Source organism: Rhinatrema bivittatum, chromosome 3 (genome assembly GCF_901001135.1).
Source record: "Rhinatrema bivittatum chromosome 3, aRhiBiv1.1, whole genome shotgun sequence".
NCBI classification, from domain to species: Eukaryota; Metazoa; Chordata; class Amphibia; order Gymnophiona; family Rhinatrematidae; genus Rhinatrema; species Rhinatrema bivittatum.
In genome coordinates, this window is record NC_042617.1 from 6,559,588 (window position 1) to 6,580,332 (window position 20,745).

At 45.6% G+C, this 20,745-nt stretch overlaps 1 protein-coding gene across 1 annotated transcript; it reads left to right on the plus strand.

Annotated features, from left to right (window-relative positions):
* Window positions 1-9,247: 9,247 nt before the first annotated feature.
* MAD2L1BP (MAD2L1 binding protein) lies at window positions 9,248-20,131 on the plus strand. Its single transcript, XM_029592863.1, is given in 4 exon segments — window positions 9,248-9,368; window positions 10,768-11,018; window positions 11,020-11,091; window positions 17,988-20,131. Coding segments are annotated over 3 exon segments (819 nt in total). The 5' UTR covers window positions 9,248-9,368; window positions 10,768-10,805; the 3' UTR covers window positions 18,522-20,131.
* The last annotated feature ends 614 nt before the right edge of the window (window positions 20,132-20,745 follow it).

Here is a 20,745-nt window from a genome sequence, read left to right on the forward strand (position 1 = left end):
CATGAATGATGAAGGGTTTGGAATGCCTTCACGGCCTGCAGACGAGTATTTTTTTTTAAATCTGGAGAGTACATAATGGGCCAGATTTTAAAAGCTCTATGCGCACTGAGCCTATTTTATAAAGGCCTGGTGATGTGCGTAAAGCCCTGGGCTGTGTCTGTCCAGGGGCTTGCAAAAAGGGATGGTCCGGGGGCAGGGCCAGAGGCCTCTGACACAGCAACCATTTGCTGCTGTGTTGGAGGATTGTGTGTGGGCAGGCGCAAAAGGTTTGATAAGTGTTGCGGGGGGGGGGGGGGGGGGGAACAGGAAGCCCGCGGGCGTTGGCGCGCACAAGGTGCACTAGTGTACACCCCTTTGCGTGTGCTGACCCCTGATGTTATAACTTGCACGCGCTCTTTGTGTGCAAGTTATAAAGTCGGGCATACATGTGTGCACGCAGGTTTTAAAATCTACCCCAATATTTCTGAGCAAGAACAATTCTACATGAAAGAGTGGGAAGGAAGAATAGAAAATGTTTGAAAGCTGTTCTTTCTGCCAAAGGAAGTGTTATGCACATGCCAGAATCACTTTTTTATCTGTTAAAATCAGCAGATAGTAATTTTGCATTAAAAATTGCAGAAAGATGTTTGAGGTTGTGTTGGCTTCTGTTCACTGAGAGGCATTGAAACATACATCTGTAAGTAGTGTGCCAAAGTAAACCTGAAGTACTTGTTTGCTTCAACAAGCAGATTGAAAGGAGATTTTGAGTCTGGTGAAAATCGCTTTCCTTCAGGAACCTCTGGTATCAGTTCAGCGTCCAGTCAAACTTGGCTTGTAAAATCTGAGAAAGTAAAGAGTGATTGTCAGATCCACATTTTGTGTATCTCCTAAAACATCATAATTGTTTCTAGCCTTGATTTTATTAAGCACAATTTTGTTCTGTCACTGTAACTGAATATTTTTCTTAAAAGATGCTGCATCAACACCATCTTTCCTATGTCTGATCAATAAATTGGCTATTTTCAATCACATGTTGAAGCAAACGTGATGGTGGACCAAATGTTCCTTTGTCTGCCGATATTCATATTAAGATTTGAAGATATACTGATTTTATTTTTAATTAAAGCCTTCTCTTTGGGGCTTGTGTTTTCAATAAGATATGTAAATTCACCTCTGAGGCAGGAAAGTCAAATATTTTCTATCTTCTCTTCCACAAAAAACTCCACAGTGGCCCCACTGAAAACCAGACTACTATTTGCCTCTCCTGGTTATCAGCAATGTGAAAAAGATTGCTTCAGTGTTAATTATTTGATTTGTGGACTCTTAATCTGACATATGTGATAAAATAAGTCAGAAGGTGGATCAAGAAAACAAACAGTCTTTCTATAAAACTGACCTTCAGGACGAGGAGTTGAACTGAACACGTAGGTGATTCAATACTAAAAGTATTTATTCAGCAAACCACATAAGATTCAAGAACATATCTCAAATGAAACTTTTGGAACTGAGCAAAAACATGGCAGCAAGCAAAAAGTATACAAGTCAAAAAGGCAGAGACAAAGCTGAGGAGAAGTGTTCACCGTTGCTGTCAGTTGCCAAGGCAACCAGAACGCTTCTGCTCGGGGCTTATAAACTGCAAACACCTTTAGATTTTAAGCAGAGCTTGAGCCCCCTGTTCCCTCTGCAGTCTCCACAAATCGGCTGGGAGAACGCGCACCTTCAGGCCAGCACATAGAACCCAGCCAAGCATGCACGCGTGCACCCCGACGTCAGACACGGAGCGCACAAATCGCGGCAAGGCCCGAAACGGTCCCCGACCGATGCGGCAAGGAACCCCATCAGTGACTTCCCGCCCAACCTGCACCAAAGCCCACTCTAACCAGAGGTAATATCTTAATAGTCAGAGTCTATACCTCTGTTATCTGAGGCCTGTAGTACACCTTCAAATGCTAAGGTATGCTCCAGGAATGACCCATCTGTTTCTCACTCGGACACGCTTTATTTCCACTATTACCATCCGTGGTGTGCTTAGGGCTGTATAAAGACACTGGAGCTTACACTTAGTGAAGACAGGAAAGGCAAGAGTTTGGAGAGAAGGTGAGATAAAATGAAAAGTCTAAAATAGTGAAATTTAACTGTAGGTAGGAGGTTCTTTAATTAGGTAAGTTGAATCTATGCCCCTATAATCTATTTAGGAAAAGCAGGCAATGGGATAGGTGAGAACTTAGTAGTACATTACTTTTTCAGATCGCCTCGTGCTAGAGCAATTCAGATGGCCTATATATGAAAAGACATCTGACACCAGAATTTTTGTCAAAATCAAAGCGCATGTAAAGGACAACTGCTTTTCAGATGAAAAAAAGCGCTCCAGTAACCATAGAGGCATATGTCAGCAAACGTGCCCCAGTTTATTTTTAGCTTGTGACTTATCATTGGTAACTCAAGGCAAGGTACAGTGGGTATTTTCCCAGAGGACTTACAAAGGTGTACTTGAGGCCATAGAGAGTAAAGTGACTAGCCTAAGGTTACAGCATCAGCAGGCTTTGAACCCATGACTTAGGCCTAGTAGTTACACTAAAAACCAATCCACCATGCCTCTAAAATCTGAGCATATCTACAGCCACCAGAAATAAATTTGTCAGCACATGTTTCTTCTCTAATTGGCCAAGGACTATCAGAGACTCCAGCTGAACCACTGATAAATTAAAAAAAAAAGTCTGCAGGCAGACTCAAGGAAAATTCTTGATAACCCTCTGCTAATACTGTATCTTGAAAGTGATCTACATTATGTGGTGAAAGAACATATCTGGCCATTGGATTTGGCTTTTGAATTGAATGACTGGATGTCTGTGAAACAGCTGTAATGACTTCATTTTTCACGCTGCATTGTGCTCCCATGGAGTTGGTGAAAAGATTTACCAAAATAAATATACACTGAACTACAGAAGACTGTATTCTCCTAACATATGTTCTTAAAAATCTTAAAAATAATTTTTATCTTTACCAGTGAATGGAATACAAGTTTATAGCTTTACAACTGAGGTATTACAATCCAAGCAGCAGCTGAAATTTACCATCTTAAATACAGCAGGAGTATTTACAAGAAAGTACGACCAAGGTGCTTATAAAAATGTTGCCTGTGTTTAAGAGTCATACCACTTAATTGTTCCAGCTCTTATATGAGGTAACACGTAAGATGACATAGTTGGTTCAGAAATCAAAATAAAATGTCCAGCAGAAACTAACTGGGATAGAAATTAGAAACCTGGTACAAAAGAATGAGCTAGGGAACAGTATCGGTAAAAATTAAGTAACATCAAAGGTGTTCATAACAAAACTAATGTGAATAAGGATTCATGTGTGACTGTAACTGAAACGGGGTCACTATGAGGCTAATGTAATAAGCCCTGCTTTAAGACAGCTGAAAATCAGCATACAGGGTTTTTTTTAACGTGTGCAAAAAATTTCAATTCCCAGTGAGTGCGCGGAAGGGAAAGAGCAGTCTTGGACTTCTGATTCATGTGCACAAATCGTTTTGTGTGTATAAATCATGAGACAGGAGAGGGAAAGATGAAGAGCTAGATCCTCAAATTTATTCCACTGCCACAAAACTTCCCTCCATGTAATCGATAACTTGCCTACAAGTCCAGCCAGAATTAAGGCAAATGTAGATGTTGCTGTAAAACATAAGATATGCCATATTGGGTCAGACCAAGGATCCATTGAGCTCAGTATCCTGTTTCCAACAGTGGCCAATCCAAGTCACAAGTACATGGCAACTACCTAAACATTAGATAAATCACAAGCTGCTATTGCTTATAATTACTGTAATAGTTTATGAATTTTTCATCTAGGAACTTATCCAAACCTTTTTTAAACCCAATTACACTAACTGCTGTAATCACATCCTCTGGCAACGAATTCCAGAGCTTAACTATGCTCTTGAGTGAAAAATAATTTTCTTCTATTTGTTTTAAATCAGCTACTTGCTAACTTAATGGAGTGCCTTCTGGTCCTTCTATTATCTGAGAGAGTAAATAACCAATTTACATTAACTTGTTCAAGTCCTTTCATGATTTTGTAGACTTCTATCATATCCCCCTCAGCCATCTCTTCTCCAAGCTGAACAGCCCTAACCTCTTTAGTCTTTCCTCATAGGGGAGCTGTTCCATGCCCCTTATCATTTAATTGCCCTTCTCTGCACTTTCTCCAGTGCAGCTATATCCTTTTTTAGATGTGGTGACCGGAACTGCACACAGTATTAGTATTCAAGGTGCAATCTCACCAAGGAGGCATTATAGCATCCTCCAATTTATTTGCCATTCCCTTCCTAATAATTCCTAACATTGGCCTGGATTTATCAAAATGCATTAAATATCGAATGTGATAGGAAAAGGGGCATGTTTTATGGTAATAGGCAGTTTATCACAATTTGCGCTATGCGATAAGTGCCAGAATTGTTTGTATTTCCTACATACAACCACTGGTGGGGGACCATGTTTAATAGGTCTAAGTTCCTGGAGAGCCCTTCTACGACGAGAGAGAGAGAGACACTAGCCATATTTATTTTGTTCTCTTGTATATACAGAGGACTCCTTATTTACATTGTACACTTGTATATAATTATCCTCTATCTCTTTTATTTCTTATAATCCCAGTTCATGAACCCTTGTTAATTGTAACTGCTTCTCTTCTCCACGTTTATTTATGTTTTCGGTTATATTTTTGCACCCCTGTTTTCTGTAAACCGACATGATGAGAACGAGTTCTTGAATGCCGGTATAAAAAAACCTTAAATAAATAAATAAAGCCCTCATCTTAAGAAGGTATTTATATCTCTATAGGAGGCCCAACCTAGTAACTTGAGCTGAGGTTTAGGTATTAGTGTATGGGTTAGGGGCCACTTTGACATTCAAAATGAGACGTACGAACAGAACAGTGCACCCTTGTGAAGATTTGATGACCTTCGGAGTGAGGAAACAACCAAAGATGAGATTTGTGCAATGTTCTCTCAGCCTAGCTTGATGTTACCCAGGAAGAGAGTCCATCAAGCTAGGTTGAGAGAACATTGCACAAATCTCATCTTTGGGTGAGTTTCCTCACTCCGAAGGTCATTAAATCTTCATAAGAGAGCACTGTTCTGTTCGTAAATCTCATTTTGAATGTCAAAGTGGCCCCTTACCCCTACACTAATACCTAAACCTCACCTCGAGTTACAAGGTGGGCCTCCTATAGAGATATAAATACCTACCTAGAATAAGGGCATTACGGTAAAGGTGTTAAAGCCATGCAATATGGCTTCACAAAATTGTGAACCCAGCCTACTGAAATCACACTCCTCCCTTTTTTCTGATTTGCATCGCACCATGCAGTTGTGGTGCCTTCACAGGCATTAAGCCATTTTCGCATGTGTTAAAGGGGCTTGATGCATGCGAAAATGCCTTATAGCAATTTGATAAATGACCCTGATTGTTTGCTTATTGATCATCTCAGGACACTGATGATCAATAATTATCCACCATGATGCCTAGATCTCTTTCCTGGGTGGTAACTCCTAAGATAGAACCTAACGTAATTACAGCAAGGGTTATTTTTCCCTATATGCATCACTTTGCACTTGTCTATGTTAAAATTCATCTGCCATTTGGAAGCCCAATCTTCCAGTCTCGTAAGGTCCTCCTGCAATTCATCACAATCTGCTTGAGATTTAACTACTCTGCATAATTTTGTGTCATCCGCAAATTTGATCACCTCACTCATCATACCCCTTTCCTGCCGTTAGGTGCGCGCTTTCGGTCCTCTTCTACTGCAAAGGGTGCGGGGGCCTCTGGAAGCTGGGGCTGTGGAATTCAATCTCTGGATCGCTTGCGGTGACCTCTGGACTCCTCTCCCAGGGCATGCTGGGAGCAGCATGCAGATGAGCCTTCCGGTCCTCTTCCCCCACTCCTCTTTTAAGTCCCTGGGTGTAAAATTTCTGTTCAAAAATATTCTTAATAAACCCAAAAAAATTTAGTGAAGTGGAAAAGTGGTAGTTTCATAATTTGACCATTTAGGAACACACCAAATTCATGGTTAAACTTCTGGTCTTGTTTGTTTATATAATCATCAACATACCACCTCTCACCATGCGATAAACCAGAAACCCCACTGATTGCAAAACAAAAATTTATATAAAAGAAAAAACTATAGACCGGTGAGCCTGGTGTCAGTGCCGGGAAAAATCGTGGAAACTGTTATAAAGAATAAAATTATGAAACATTTAGATAGAAATGGTTTGATGGCTCACAGCCAACATGGCTTTACCCATGGGAAGTCTTGCCTCACAAATCTCTTACATTTTTTTGAAGGTGAATAAACATGTGGACAAAGGTGAGTCAGTAGATGTGTATTTGGATTTTCAGAAGACGTTCAACAAAGAAGAGACGACTTGGGGGGGGGGGGGGGGGGGGGGGGGGATATGATAGAGGTCTACAAAATCATGAAAAGGCTTGACCAAGTTAATGCAAATCAGTTATTTACCCTCTCAGATAATAGAAGGACCAGGGGGCACTCCATGAAGTTAGCAAGTAGCTCATTTAAAACAAATCAAAGAAAATTATTTTTCACAGTGCAAGGTTAAGCTCTGGAATTCATTGCCAGAGGATGTGGTTATAGGTTTGGATAAGTTCCTAGAGGAAAAATCTATAAACTGCTATGATGGTAATTAATAAGCAATAGAAGCTTGTGATTTATCTAATGTTTGGGTACTTGTGACTTGGATTGGTCACTGTTGGAATCAGGATACTGGGCTCGATGGACCCTTGGCATATCTTATGTTCTTATTATGTTCAAGCGCAAACCAACATGAGACACTGTTTTGCAGCAGACTTGCATGTAGAAAAGCGTGTGAACTCTGCCACGGTCTACCATGCAATGTCTGAGCAAAGCCTGAGAGTGGGGCCTAAGGCTGCTCAACCCTCTAAGCTGCCACGACTCCCCAAGCTCCCCCGAAGGAGGGAACGGACGTAGGATCAGTGCACCAAGGCTCAGAGACCTGTAGGGGAATGGAACCCTTAAAATTATCTCTTCTTGTTTATTTATTTATTTATTCATTCACTCTTTACCTGAGCTCAGCGCATCCAGCCAAATATAGAGTCAGTTTCTGGCTGGGGAAGGGGGGAGAGGAGAAAGGCCTTCACTACCACACTGAAGCTTCCTGCACCCACTAGCCTCTCAGCTGTTTCCCTCTCTCTATAGCTAAGTCCACACCAGAAAACCAGCTACCGGACCAAAGCACTCTATTGCGGGAGGGATCCGCAGCTATCACCTCAGGAAAACTCAACTGAGGGAGGGAATGTAAGGTATCACCAAAGGAGAGTGGGATTAATATATTTCTGTCTTTTTTTCCATTTTTTTAAGCAATCCCCAGTAGGGAGATGTACGTCCACCATCTATTGGAGATGGAGAATACTGGCGGGCTCTCACTGCAGGTATATACTGTGATGCCAGCTCTCACTGCAGGTATATACTGTGATGCCAGCTTTGCTCCATCTCCATCTGCTGGTAGAGGTTCATAGCCCACTGGTTGTGGATTAACCTGTCTGAGTGCTACAAAATAAATACTTTTAAAATAAATTCCTAGGTGCCATCAATGACTGCTTCATGCATGGAACCAGCGAGAGAAGGAATTGTGTTAGATCTAGTGCTCAGTGGAACGCAGGTCATGGTGGAAGAGATAAAGGTGGTGGATCTCCCACACTTTGGAGGGAGCGAGTAACAAATGTTTTAAATAAAATTTTACATAATCACTGGAGGGGGAATACTAAAGAAAACTATAGTAGTAGCATTTAACTATAGAAAAGGAGACTATGATACATTGAGGAAATTTGTTGAGAAAAAAAATAAAAGGAGCAATCCACATTAAAAACTTGCAGGAGACGTGGATCCTGTTTAAAATGATTATCCTTGAGGCCCAGACAAAGTGTATTCCATGCATTAAAAAAGGTCAAAGGAAAATCAAACAACTGCCGGCATGGTTTAATAGGTGAAAAAGGTAATTAAAGCCAAAAGGGCATCATTCAAAAATGGAAAACAAACCCAAATGAGGAAAATAGGGAAGAGCATAAGCACTGGCAAGTTAGGATGTAAAAAAATAATAGCAGGCTATGGGAGAATTTGAAAAAATCAAGTAATAAAAAACGTTTTCAAGTACATTGAAGCAAACAACCTGTGAGAGGTCAGTTGGGTGACTAGATGACCAAAGGGTAAAAGGGGCAGGCGGAAAATGAGAAAATATCAGCAAAAACTAAATTAATTCTTTTTCTCGTCCTTTATTGAGGAGGATGTCGGGGTAATACGTTGGAAACATTTTTGATGGTGATTACTTGGAGTGGCCTAAACCAAAATCATTGTGAAACTAGGAGGATGTAATAAATCAGATGGACAGACTAAAGAATAAACAAACTACTGGGACTGGATGGGTATTTACCCAGCGTTCTGAAGGAACTCAAACATGAAATTGCAGATCTGGTATTTGCAACTTTTTTAAAAACAGCCATGGTACCAGAGTGGCCAATGTGATGCTAGTTATTTAAAACGGCTCTGGGGTGATCCAGAACATTATAGACCAGTGAGCCTGATGTTGGTCAAAATGGTAGTAGCTGTTCTTAAAATAAATATACTGACACGAGGATAGACGTTGGTTTAATGGGGGAGAGTCAACATAAGGTTTGTGGAACAGAAGTCTTGCCTTTGCAATTCTACTAGATTTTTTGGAAGTGTAAATAAACGTGCAAATAATAGGGAGCCCGGTTGATACAGTGTATTTGGATTTTCAGAAGGCGAGTCCTCATGAGAGACTCTTCTGTAGTTGGGAGGTCATGGGATTGGAGGCAGTGTTAGTAACTGGGTAAGAGACACTACTCCCCCATGTTTGGGGGGGGGAGGGGGGTTAGCCCCCTGCATGTAAGAGTCGCTGGCCCCGCACATTCAGAGACCTTCATTGGCATGAGAACTGTACCTGTATCGCCAAAGTTATACAGAGAATAACTGAAGGAGGAAGGAAAGGCAAACACGATCTTCCGTGGGGAGGCGCTGCCGCCCCACGCGTCTGCCTCACACATGGCCGTCCTCCCTAGCGAGGCCCGGATTTGACGTCCTGCTTTTTGACGTCCTGCTTACGGGTGTTCTGCGCCTGCGCAAGGGCGAGGAGCTCCCGTCGTGCCCCGCGCACCGCCTAAAAGGAGGCGGGAAAGATGGCGGCTGAAGAGGAGGAGGAGGAAGTGGCCGGCGGGGAGTGGGGCAGGGAGGAGAAGAGCCCGGGGCTCGGGGAGGGCGGCTCGGCGGGTGGGGCGAGCGCGGCCCGGACCTCGGGGACGCAGGCGGGCCGTCGGGACCCGCGAGGGATTCAGGTGAGGGGCGCGGGGCCGGGCTCCTGTCGAGAATTATTTTCTCATTTGTAGTTAGTTTAGCTTTTTTTTTTGTGTTTTTTAATACTTTCCTGATTGTGTTGTATTTAGATTTAGCCCCCTGGTAATTCAGCAGAAAGCCGTATAAGTATTGCCTTGTGTGGCTGTCTGGCGGCTGCTTCCCTCTGCCAGGTGGACGGATAAATCAGACCGTATCCAGCCGAGCGGCGGCCGCAGCCTGTCAGGGATGCCGCCTCCCTTTCCCCAGTTAAAATATGCGTTTGGCCTGTGCTGAATACACACTGTGAAGGTCCTGTGTGTGTTTTAACGCCATTAGCTTACTGCATCAGGAGTTAGAAATGTGCGCTGGCTTTCAACGCACGTTTTAATGCTCAGATTACTGCATCAGTCTATGCATTTCTACCTGAGGTAATATAGGGTGAGTTAGTGGTATGTGACACTGGCATCCCTGGTTTACAGCTTGCTGCTCTAACTAGGAGACTATTCCTTGTCAGATTGTAGATGTCTGGGTGACCTAGCTCATGGGATTTTTCCAGCCCTAGGCAGAGCTGCATGCTGCCATATGTAAGGGTACCTGGTTCTAGAGGAAGCCTGTACAAGGATTATTGGCACAAAGTCTGAAAAAATTCTGACCCTGGTGCCCAATAGAGTATATGCAGGAGGGGGCCCAAGCAGTGTAGAGCTGCTATGGCTGTTACCAGTAGAGTCCAGACTGTGTAAACTTGATGACTTCTTTTGACAGTTCTCTGGGGATTGCTCGGAAGCAGGTGAAAGAGGAGGGAAGTATAGAGAGAGTGGTAAATGGCGAGCAGAAACTAAAAATAAAGAGAAACAAGACAAAATAGCAAGTGAAATTTCACTTTCTCAAGTGAAATTTCACTTTCTCAAGTGAAATTAAAAAAAAATTTGACTGGCACTTAAATTTTCTAAAATTTTTTCCACCCTGAACTCTGCAAAGGATTATAAAATGGTAGACTATCCCAGTATTTATGAAATGAAGGCTTAGGAATGTTATAGCTCAGTAGAGGTTGATTTCAGTTGTGCTGAAGCTCAAAGGTGCCAGAAGAAACTGCTAGGTCAAAGTTTATTAAAAATCTCCATACTGGTCTGTTCAATGGTCCAACTTAGCAGTGGCCAGCAGCAGGTGCTGAGGAAGTGTATAAGAAAGGGGCATGTAGTATTACTCCTGAATAATAGCCAAGAAATATGGTGGTAGTCCCATAAAAAGGTTTTGTCTTACATATTTAATTTTTTAACCTCTTTTCCATGCATTAAAATATACTAACATGGCAAATGTGCTATTTTATCCATTGTTATGTATGAGAACTGTTTATTTATTCCCTATTGAACACATATTATTGACTTATTGCATTTAATACAGATGTGGGATGCAGAGGTTGCAAGGCTGAACCTCTTGAGATGGATGGAGTAAGCAGAAAGAGGGATGTGTGTGTACAGACCCTTGAGCTGACTGACAGCAGTGACCACTCAGCGGTAGTACTGGCTTGCAGAAGGTTATCTGGTATACAGAAAAGTCAAGACTGCTGCTCAGTGTCGGTGGTTTTCCCTGGTTTGGTGACCCAGGAGGGCTGCTGTCGTTTCATCACCTGTGAACTTCTGAAGCAGTGTTTAATATCAGAGGCAGCAGCTGCCTTTGCCTTATGACCAACTCGTCTATTTCTGCAGGAGACAGTGCCAGCAGCAGGTGAGGTTGGGACATTAGCATAAGAGGAATTTAAGGCACAGCTATTATGTGAATAGCAAAATTGACTAGGTCAAGGTTCCGCTTCTTAGTCAGTGTATATTGCTAAGCAATAGTGCTTTATGTTCTTGGAAGGATAATTTAGTCCTCAGCATGTACTGAAGGCATTTGATACCTTTCCATAACACTGTAGTCCCATGTAGAGCTCATCAATCAAATTCCTTCTTGTTTGGTAATCATGGCAGAAGGAATTGGAGGAAGATTGCTAGAAGAGAGTGTCTGTGTGGAATGGGACAAAAAAGCCATAGAGCAAGCTGGTATGCATCCTAGGATACTAAGGGAGCTCAGAGGGGTTATGGCAATTTTGCTGAAGAACCTGTTCATTTGATCTTTGGAGTTGATAATGGTACTGCTGGATTGGAGTAGACCTTGATGGTAGATACACCATACAGCCCATTCACATTTCCTGCTCACCTTCATAGTCTGTCAGATATTCTGATAACTCTTCACATTTCCACCACCTCCCCAGGGAAGTGACTGTTCCATGTGTCCATCCTTTCTGTAAATGAATATTTCCTTATTACTCCTGAATCTACTCCCTAGAGCAGGGCTTCCCAAACCTTTAGTCTATGGGACCCCACTTTAGCACTTGAAAATTTGCATGGACCCAGATGATCAAAACAAATTATCAGGAGTGCAGACCCCTCCATCAATCTCTCCTTCTTACCCTCCAGCTAATTCCCTCTCTCGCCTTCCTCTCCCCAGTGGAGCCCCCTCTCTCTGTGAAGGGCAGTGTGGCTGTGAGTCCTTTGTGCTGCGGTGTAGGTGACACAGCCTCGTAGGTGAACCTACTTGGCCTATGCCAGCAGCTGGCAAACGAGCCCTGTATTGGGACGGTCTGGAGCTTCACCTATACGAGCCGCCTTTCCTTCAAGTTGAGCTCTTGAGTTCTGGCAGCCAGCAGGACTAGGGCAGCGAAAAAACCCAAGTCTAATGGCTTTGCTGGAGTCAGGGTACGCAGCAGACTGATGGAGTTGGAGGCAGGCAGCTAACAAGGATGGTCAGGTCCAGGCAAGAGGGCAAGATTTGGGGGGTAGACAAATACACACTGAAGACACTGTATGATACAGAAGGGCAAGGCAGGCTGAACAAGGACGACAAGGTGTGAGGCAAGGCAGGATAAAAGAATCAGGAACACAAGGCAACACACACTGCAAAAGCAGGAGACGTTGCTGAGGCAAAGAGGGAGGTCCTGAAGAGCGTTTATATAAGACTGGGCTGCTGGCAGCATCCGAGAGAGCCTCTTTCCCCCCCCTCTGACCTTTCTCTCACATTCCAATGCAGCCATAGCCCCTCTTACTCCCACCTCTTCTGTCATTCATTCCCTCCCTCCCTCACCCTCCACAGCCAATCCCTCCGCACTTTATCCAACCCTCAAACCTCTCCTGCTTTTCATCCATCTCTTCAACTGTCCTTTTGCCAAACATCCCCCTGCTCAGGGTCAGTGGCGAGATTTTCATTTGGTTCCTGGGCCACAGCTAAATGAGAACTGGTGGGAATAGAAGGCTTGGGTGGATTCAGTGAGGGCTGAGGAGAAAGGAGCAGTGGCAATCTCCTCTCCCCTCATGGCTAATCCCAAACCTGACTGATCTGCCAGTGGCAGCCGCTTTACTAATGCGAGTCAGCATGGGGCCTGACCCTCTCCTCATGCAGGGCTGTGTTACTACAGAAACTCAGGCGCAGCCAGTGCCCACTGCAGGACCTATCAGCATGTGCTCGCGCATAGGCCTCAGGCTGACCTCCACTACTAATGCCACTACTGGCACCTGAAGAGTGCGCACATTTGAAGCACTTGTGACCCCATTTGGGAAGCCCTGCCCTAGAGCCTCCTTTCTCTTGAAAGATGCCTGCCTCCTGTCCATTTATTCTTGGAGGTATTTAAATGTATCTATCAATCTCCCCTTTCCCTTCTTTCCTCCAGGGTTTACATCTCCCTGGTTCATGATTAACCATTTTAGTAGCTGCTTTTGGGATTGAAGGTGTAGTCTCCAGGAGTCTACGCAGTACTCCGAATGAAGTCTCGCCAAAGACCACAGAGGAAATATGGCCTCCTCTCCCTCTGCACCCAAGCATCCTTCTGGCTTTTGCAGTTACCTAATCTGCCTGTTCATCCATCTTAAAGATCCTCGGTTGTGATCACCTCCAGATTCTGCTCTTGTCTTGTGCACAGAGGAACTTCAGCTCCTATACCAGGGCTTCCCAAATCTGTCCTGGGGACCCCACAGCAGGTCAAGTTTTCAGGATCTCCACCATGAATATACCTGAGATAAATTTGTATATACTGAGTCTCCATTGTATGCAAATTTCTCCTGCATATTTGTTGTGGAGATCCTGAAAACCCAACTGCCTGTGGGTCCCCAGGACAGGTTTGGGAAGCCCTGACCTATACTGTACTGGTCCCCTTATGCATGACCCTGCATTTTTTAGCATTAAATCTTAGCTGCCAGACTCTGGATTAGTGGTTTGGGAACCTGTCCTGGAGGATCCACAGCCAGTCAGGTTTTCGGATATTTGTCTGCACTGCCTGGCTGGGGGTCTCTCAGGACAGGTTTGGGACCCTCCACTCTAGATCATTCCTCAAGCTTCATGTTCTCCACCCCTTTCTGCGCATCTTTCCTGTTGCAGAATTTGGTATCATCCTTTCCTGAAAGCTGTTGAAAACTAGTCCAAGCACCAATCCCTGCAGCTCAGCACTCATGCCCCTCTCCTCCGAGGGCTACCAGTTTCTTGCCTAATCACTTAGTTTTAAACTGTCTGTGTGGAACCATGGCTTGCTGAGATCCAAGTGTTTTGCATACTCTGTAACCTAACTAGTCACCCCATGAAAGAAATCGATTAGATTTGTCTGACAGGACCTGCCTCTTGTTAAAAAAAACAAAAAAAAACCCTGCCTTGCGTTTTGAAATCCCTAGGATTCCAGTAATTGCATAATCCTCTGTTTTTAGCAGCGACTTTGCAGGGGTCAGGCTAACCTGCCTATAGTTCCCAGCCTCCGCCTGACTTCCAGTCCTTTGGAACCACTCCTGATGCTAAGCACTTCCTCTTTTAATGCCCTTGAATGTATCCCGTCTAGCCCATCACTTTATTTTTACTTTTGCTTGCTCCTCACGAGTATGGTCTTCTGAAAATTGTCTACCTTTTCTGTGGTCCTATTATAAGCGCTTCCTCAGTGAACATTGAACAGAATATTGAGCAATTCTGTTTCCTGTGCTTACCCCAGATCAGTCCAGACCAGTGGGCTTTGCATCCCTGCCAGCAGATGGAGGCAGAGAATAAAAACTTTCAGGCACTGCTACAAAACTGAGAGCGCCACCTGCAGGCCCGGGTTCTTCGCCTTTTTCGTAGGGAGGAACCGGAGCCTCCTCTTCCCTTCATCTCCCAAGAATTGGGGATTGACTGCCCCCAGTGGACGAGTTTTCGGGGGCAATGCCAGCTTCCTCTGACCCGGTCCTGGCGGGGCTCAGGGCTCTGCCGTGCTCTTTTCTTTTCCACCCCTATGCACAAACTAATGCTCCTCAGGGAATGGCAGGCCCCCAAGTCGGGTCTTCGGGTCGGGAGGGCCATGGAAAAACTTTATCCCCTCCCGGAGGAGTGTTTAGATTTATTGAAGATGCCTAAGGAGGACTCTTCTGTGATGGCGGTCACTAAACATACCACCATCCCGGTGGTAGGGGCTACAGCCTTGAGAGATGTCCAAGATCATAAGCTGGAATCCCATCTCAAGCGCATTTTTTAAATCCTGGCCTTGGGTGTTCAGGTGTCGATTTGCTGCAGTCTCATGCAGCGGGCAAGTCTTAGGTGGGTCCAACAATTACTCAGCACCCAGGACCTCCCGCCTGCAGAGGCAGAGCAGGCTGACAGGTTAGAAGGCACTATAGCTTATGGGGTGGATGCCCTATATGATTTGTTCCGCGTGAAGGCGATGGCTTCGGCGGTCTTGGCCAGACGGCTCCTCTGGCTCCGCCACTGGGCAGCTGATTCGTCTTCCAAGGCACAACTGGGTACTCTCCCTTTCAAATGTAAGTTGCTCTTTGTGGAGGACCTGGAGCAGCTTATTAAGTCCTTGGGGGAAAACAAGGTTCATAAGTTGCCTGAGGACCGCCCGAAACAGGCTAGATCCTTTTTCCCTATTCGTACCCGCTTCAGGGGCCAACGTAGATATCAACCAAGAGCGAGGGGCGCCTTCTCTAGGGGAACTTCCTCTAAGTCCCAGTCTTGGCCCTAGTCCTTTCGAGGAAGGGCTCGCAAAACTTCTACGTCCCTCGCCTATGTCCGGGTCTGGAAGGTCTTTGAAATGGTTTGCGAGGAAGCGGGCGTTACGACACGCTCGGCTTCAGTCTCACTAGTCCTCTCTTTTCTCCAGCATGGCCTCTCCAAGGGTCTCTCCTTTGGTTCGCTCCGTGTACAGGTGTCTGCCTTAGGTTCTCTTTTGGGAAGCCTCGAAGGCCACGCGGTTGCGTCTCATCCGGATGTTGTCCGTTTTCTCAAAGGGGTCAAACATCTGAAGCCGCCGTTGCGTCCCACTTGTCTCTCGTGGAGTTTGAATCTGGTCCTCCGGTCTTTGTCAGGCTCCCTTTAAGCCCCTTCGCCGTTCTACCCTTAAGGATTTGACGCTGAAGGCGGTGTTTTTGGTCTCTATTTGCTCCGCTAGACGGGTGTCTGAGATCCAAGCATTGTCTTGCCGTGAGCCCTTCCTCTGTTTCTCTTACTCTGGGGTCTCTTAAGACTGTCCTGTCATTCCTCCCAAAGGTTGTGTCTTCCTTTCATGTCAACCAGTTGGTGGAGCTCCCCGTGTTTTCTCCTGCGGATATTGCGAGTCCAGGCGGGGAGGATCTCCGCCATCTAGATGTAAAACGCGTTCTCATGCGTTACCTGGAGGTGACTAATGACTTTTGAGTTTCGGATCATCTCTTCGTCTTATGGAGTGGCCCCAACTGGGGCAAACAGGCCTCTAAAACTACGATACCTCGCTGGTTGAAGGAAGCGATCTCATCTGCCTACATCTGTCAGGGACGTCCGGTCCCGGAGGGTCTTAAGGCCCATTGCTTGCTTTCTCAGGCGGCTTCCTGGGCGGAAAGCCAGTCGGTCTCCCCGCAGGAGATATGTAGGGCAGCTACTTGGAAGTCTCTGCATACTTTTGCTAGACATTACCGCCTGGATGTTCAGGTGCCAGTTTTTGGTTCTTTTGGGCGGCAGGTACTTCGAGTGGGACTGTCAAGGTCCCATCCTGTCTAGGGAAGCTTTGGTAATCCCATGGTCTGGACTGATCCGGGTATGTACAGGGAAAGGAAAATTAGTCCTTACCTGTTAATGTTTGTTCCTGTATTACCACGGATCAGTCCAGACGCCCTTCCCTTTCTTGTCTTCCTGTCCGCTCGAAGATCCTTATTCCATCTCTCCAATACTGTGTCCTATGTTCTATGTGTTCCTTAATAGGAGGCACCGGAAGCATCTATGTGATGATTGTGGACGTTTAAGCAAGAGTCCCCATGCACAGAGTTCATTTGCTGTTTCTCTTCTTTCCAATTTTCAGAGTTCTCTTGTTGTTTGCTTGAGTTCTTCTTCTGTTACTTGCTTGTTCCATGAAGTTTATTTCTCTGCTTTGACAATAGTTATACTGAAGGGCTACAGGATAGGCTCTGTCCTCATATAGGATACCCTTTCAGTTTTGGTCTGTCTCCACCTGCTGGACAGGAGGCTCAACCCATGGTCTGGACTGATCTGTGGTACTACAGGAACAAAAATTAACAGGTAAGAACTAATTTTCCTTCTGAGTTTCTTCAGACATGTGGGGTGAAAATGATCCAATGCTGATGGTGACAACTGTTTAGCTTGTCAGTTTGCTCTGACATCTTCCGTTATCACAGGGGTTTGCTAGAGGTTCTGTTATGGGTAAATCTCCAACATCCTCCTTAGCGAAGGTTTCATTAGCTTTCTGTCCTCCCTGCCTCGTTCATCTAGAGCGCCGACATGGGCTTCTTGCTTTGAATGTATGTGGAAAAGTTGTTGGCTTCCCCCCGTATAACGAGCTGCTTTTAATGTTTACATGTAACTCGGCAGTGCTTATGTTCTTCCCTGTTCCTACTTGGGATGTCCTCTTGGTTTTTAATTGCTTATTTCATGTCGCCGTATAACTTTGCTGCTGGCAGTTTGGACTTTCTTCGACAGTTTTTCAGTACGTAGAATACACTTTATCTGGGTTTCCAAGTAATAATTTGAAACATCATCCACACCTCGTGTACCCCTGCAAGCTTTGCAACCATTCCTCTCAGTATTTATCAGTCTCTCTCTTTAAAGTTAAATGCTGCTGCAGTACTTGTACTCGGTATCTGCCCTGCAGGGTTTATGAACGAATGAATTGCATTCTGATTATTGTAAGTAAAATATTAGGCTGCTCCAGGCCTAGCGGGGTGAAGCAGTTTTCTGATTCTCCCTGTGAGGTAAGTGAGCCCGAGAAGGGAAGGTCTGCTCAGATGCGTCCTGATCCCTGGGGCCTGTGCTGCAGTGATGTTTGCTGAGGCAGGCTGATGGGCTGCTGCCTGGGTACTGGGTGCTAATTCAATTTCCCTGCTCACCATTCACTGTGCTCAAACTTAGATTCTCTGCTCCTGAAGGAAGGGACATAATATTAACCAAATGTCCGTTCTGATTTGTATAGAAATGCGTACTTAATGGTGCCTGGAAGAGATAATAGTGCTGCTTCCTTCCATGCAGCAGAAACACAGCTGAGGTGAAGGGATCTGGCAGAGGCCCTCCTGTGTAAGGTTGAATTCTTCTCTGGCTGTTGCACGTGGTTGGGCTTCCCCTACTGAGCTGCTCTCTGCTTACTCTCCTGGCAGGCTGACGGGGTATTCAAGAGGAAGATGCAGCGCACAGACCTGGCAGACAGTAAGAAGTGCCAGCGGGTGCTGGCTGAACTGGAAGAGCTCTTTGGGCACCTGGAAGCCGCCTTCTCACTGACTCTGGTCCCACGAGTCCTGCTTCTCCTGGGTGGCAGCACCGTGTGCCCCAGGGAACTGTACGAAGTTAATATGGAGGGCATCAGGCTGGGGAATGCCGGGCAGAGTCTGGAAACGTCATCCTGCACGCGCAAAATCTTTCACTCCGTCTTCCTCGCGGACGTCTTCAGTGAGCTGAAGTCTCCTGCTATTATGGGTGCCGTGCTGCTGCTGCAGGGCCACAGAGACTCTGCCATTGACTGGTTTCGACCCAAACTTGCCTACAAGGTGCCCAGCCACGGCAGGAGGTTGACTGTCAATCTCTCTTGCTGTGACGTGAGCCTAGCTCCCACTGTGCAGGAAGCAGCCAGCTCCGCTGCGCAGGATTATATCTGGTTCCAGGCTCCTGTCACAGTTAAGGGATTTAACAACTAGTGGGAATGTGGGTTTGTAAGGAGGGAGTCCAAGGGTTTTCCATTTTTGTGTGTATTGGAGCTGTTGGGCCTGATGCTAGGCTACGATCCTGCAGGAGTGTTAAGGCCATGTCATTAACCTGAGCTTGTGCCCTTCCAAAACAAAATCATTTTAGGCTGAATGCTTTGCTTTTATTCGGTCTGTCTGATCGCCCCCTCCTCTTGTAAGGCAGAGCATTATCCTCCTGCAGAGAGTACAGTCATGCCTTGTCCTGTATCACTTCCACATTCAGGTTCCAGGTTATTTTTAAGTAGTCCAATCTGTAGTTTTTGGAAGTTCTCTTCTTGGTGGGGATGCCATTGTGTACTGGTATCTGCTTGGTCAGTATTGATAGATCCAGTATTCAATATCCCTTCCAGGCATCCTTGCACGTCCCAGCCGTGCTCGTATATCTGTGAAAGCCGTATCTGCTGATGAATTTTCAGCTACGTGCCTCTCGAGCCACCTCCATGAAGCTTCTGTAGGAGCAGGATGTCATAAACTGTTGAAGGTGTGAGCAGTGTCCGCTTTTCTCGGTCTGTGTGCAGTGGGGATAATTCATGACCTGTAAAGCATGATCCATGTAGGACAGCGGGCCCTGCCCACAGAATGAACCCTTCCAGCCCCAGTCAGGCCACCGTGTAACTTCCTCATGACATGCGGTGAGGCAGTGATCTCCTGACAGCAATTGTCCAGATCTGTTCTCTGTAAGAAGAAGGTGTGGGTATAAATGAAGGGCCGTAGAAAGCTGCCCTAATCAGCACTTTTATCAGGCAAAACCGGGTGAATGTGGCCTCTCACCTGATGGGCTCTGAGGAGCCTGGAAGCAAGTCTGTAATCTGCTCCTTCCTCAGTCCTCTCCTCTAAGTTTCAGGTGAGCAGTTAGAGGAGGCCATCGCGTGCCCCTCAATTCAGGGAGATCCTGGAGTTTACCTTTTGCTGCTTCATGGAAAACTGAATGCTTCTTGCCCCTCCTCGCCTCTCTTTTTAAGCCCCATTTTATCATAGAGATAGCAAAGCTTTGCCTCCTGCTTGCTGCTCGTGTGGTGACTTAAGTTAGGGCCATTTACAGCAAAAAAAAAATAAAAAAATCAATGGAAAAATGACGTTGTTTTATCATACAGGAGAAGAATTGTTAGAAGTCATTTTCCCACTGAATTTAACGTGTTGTAACATTGACATTCTCAGGAGAAATGACATTTATAAACTGAAAATGAAGGTCCCTGCACACAGGCCACCTTACCGCTACCTCACGGGTAGGACCCATCTACCCTGGCGAACGACGATAGAAGTAAATGCAATCATGTTAATGTGGGAGTCTCTTCCCATGGATTCTGGAGGGGAGGGAGGGCATGGACTGGAAGACACTGCTGCCCTGGACTGGAGAGGGGCCCTAAGGCAGGAAAATATCCTGCTGAGGGGGGGGGGGGGGGGGGGGGGGGGGGGGGAGAGAGGAAGGCAGCGTCTGTGCCTCTGGGCTTGCCTTTCTGCTAAAAGGGCTTGCTTGCTTTTTACGAACTCTCAATGAAATCATTGGCTTATTTCTGGTGCTTTTTCATGAATTATATCTGCATTAAATATCTAGTCATTTTTGGAGTGCCTCCTGTTGTGTAAACACGTTTCAGCATAGCTTTCTAGGAATCGGATGAGATACGGTTTCATTATATAATTCTACACATCTTCTCGGCACGAAATAAGGTTCAGCTTGTAACTGGGGCCACTAGAAATAGTGGGAGGTATCTTCTGAATTGATTTTCCTGCTTGAAAGGTGCAGTTAGCTGCAGTAGCAGGAAACTCCTCTGTGTTGGTGACTCCATCTCCCCAAGCGCAGCTCTGCAGGTCACACTGGAGGAGGAGGAGGAGGGTCGTAACGTCTCCCAGTGGCTCCTGCAGTGTAAGACTGAACTGGCAGTGTCAAGAATTGTTCTACAGGAATTAGATGAGTTGCTCTATCCTATAGAGAGAGGGCCAGCTCTAGGGCAAATGGTTCCCTGCCCCCCCTGGCCACAGCGGGATGGGGTCTGCCGTGAACACGCCAGGCCTCCCTCTGGTGATGCTGGCAGGACCCAGGGCGCCCCTTAGCTCAAATAAAACAGGAGAGCAAATAATTGAATCCCATCCTGTCTGCCCACTTTCACTTCCTCTTGCAGTACCTCAGAGCCTACTTGTTTCTGGCTTTCCTCTTCCTTGAATTCTAATACCACTG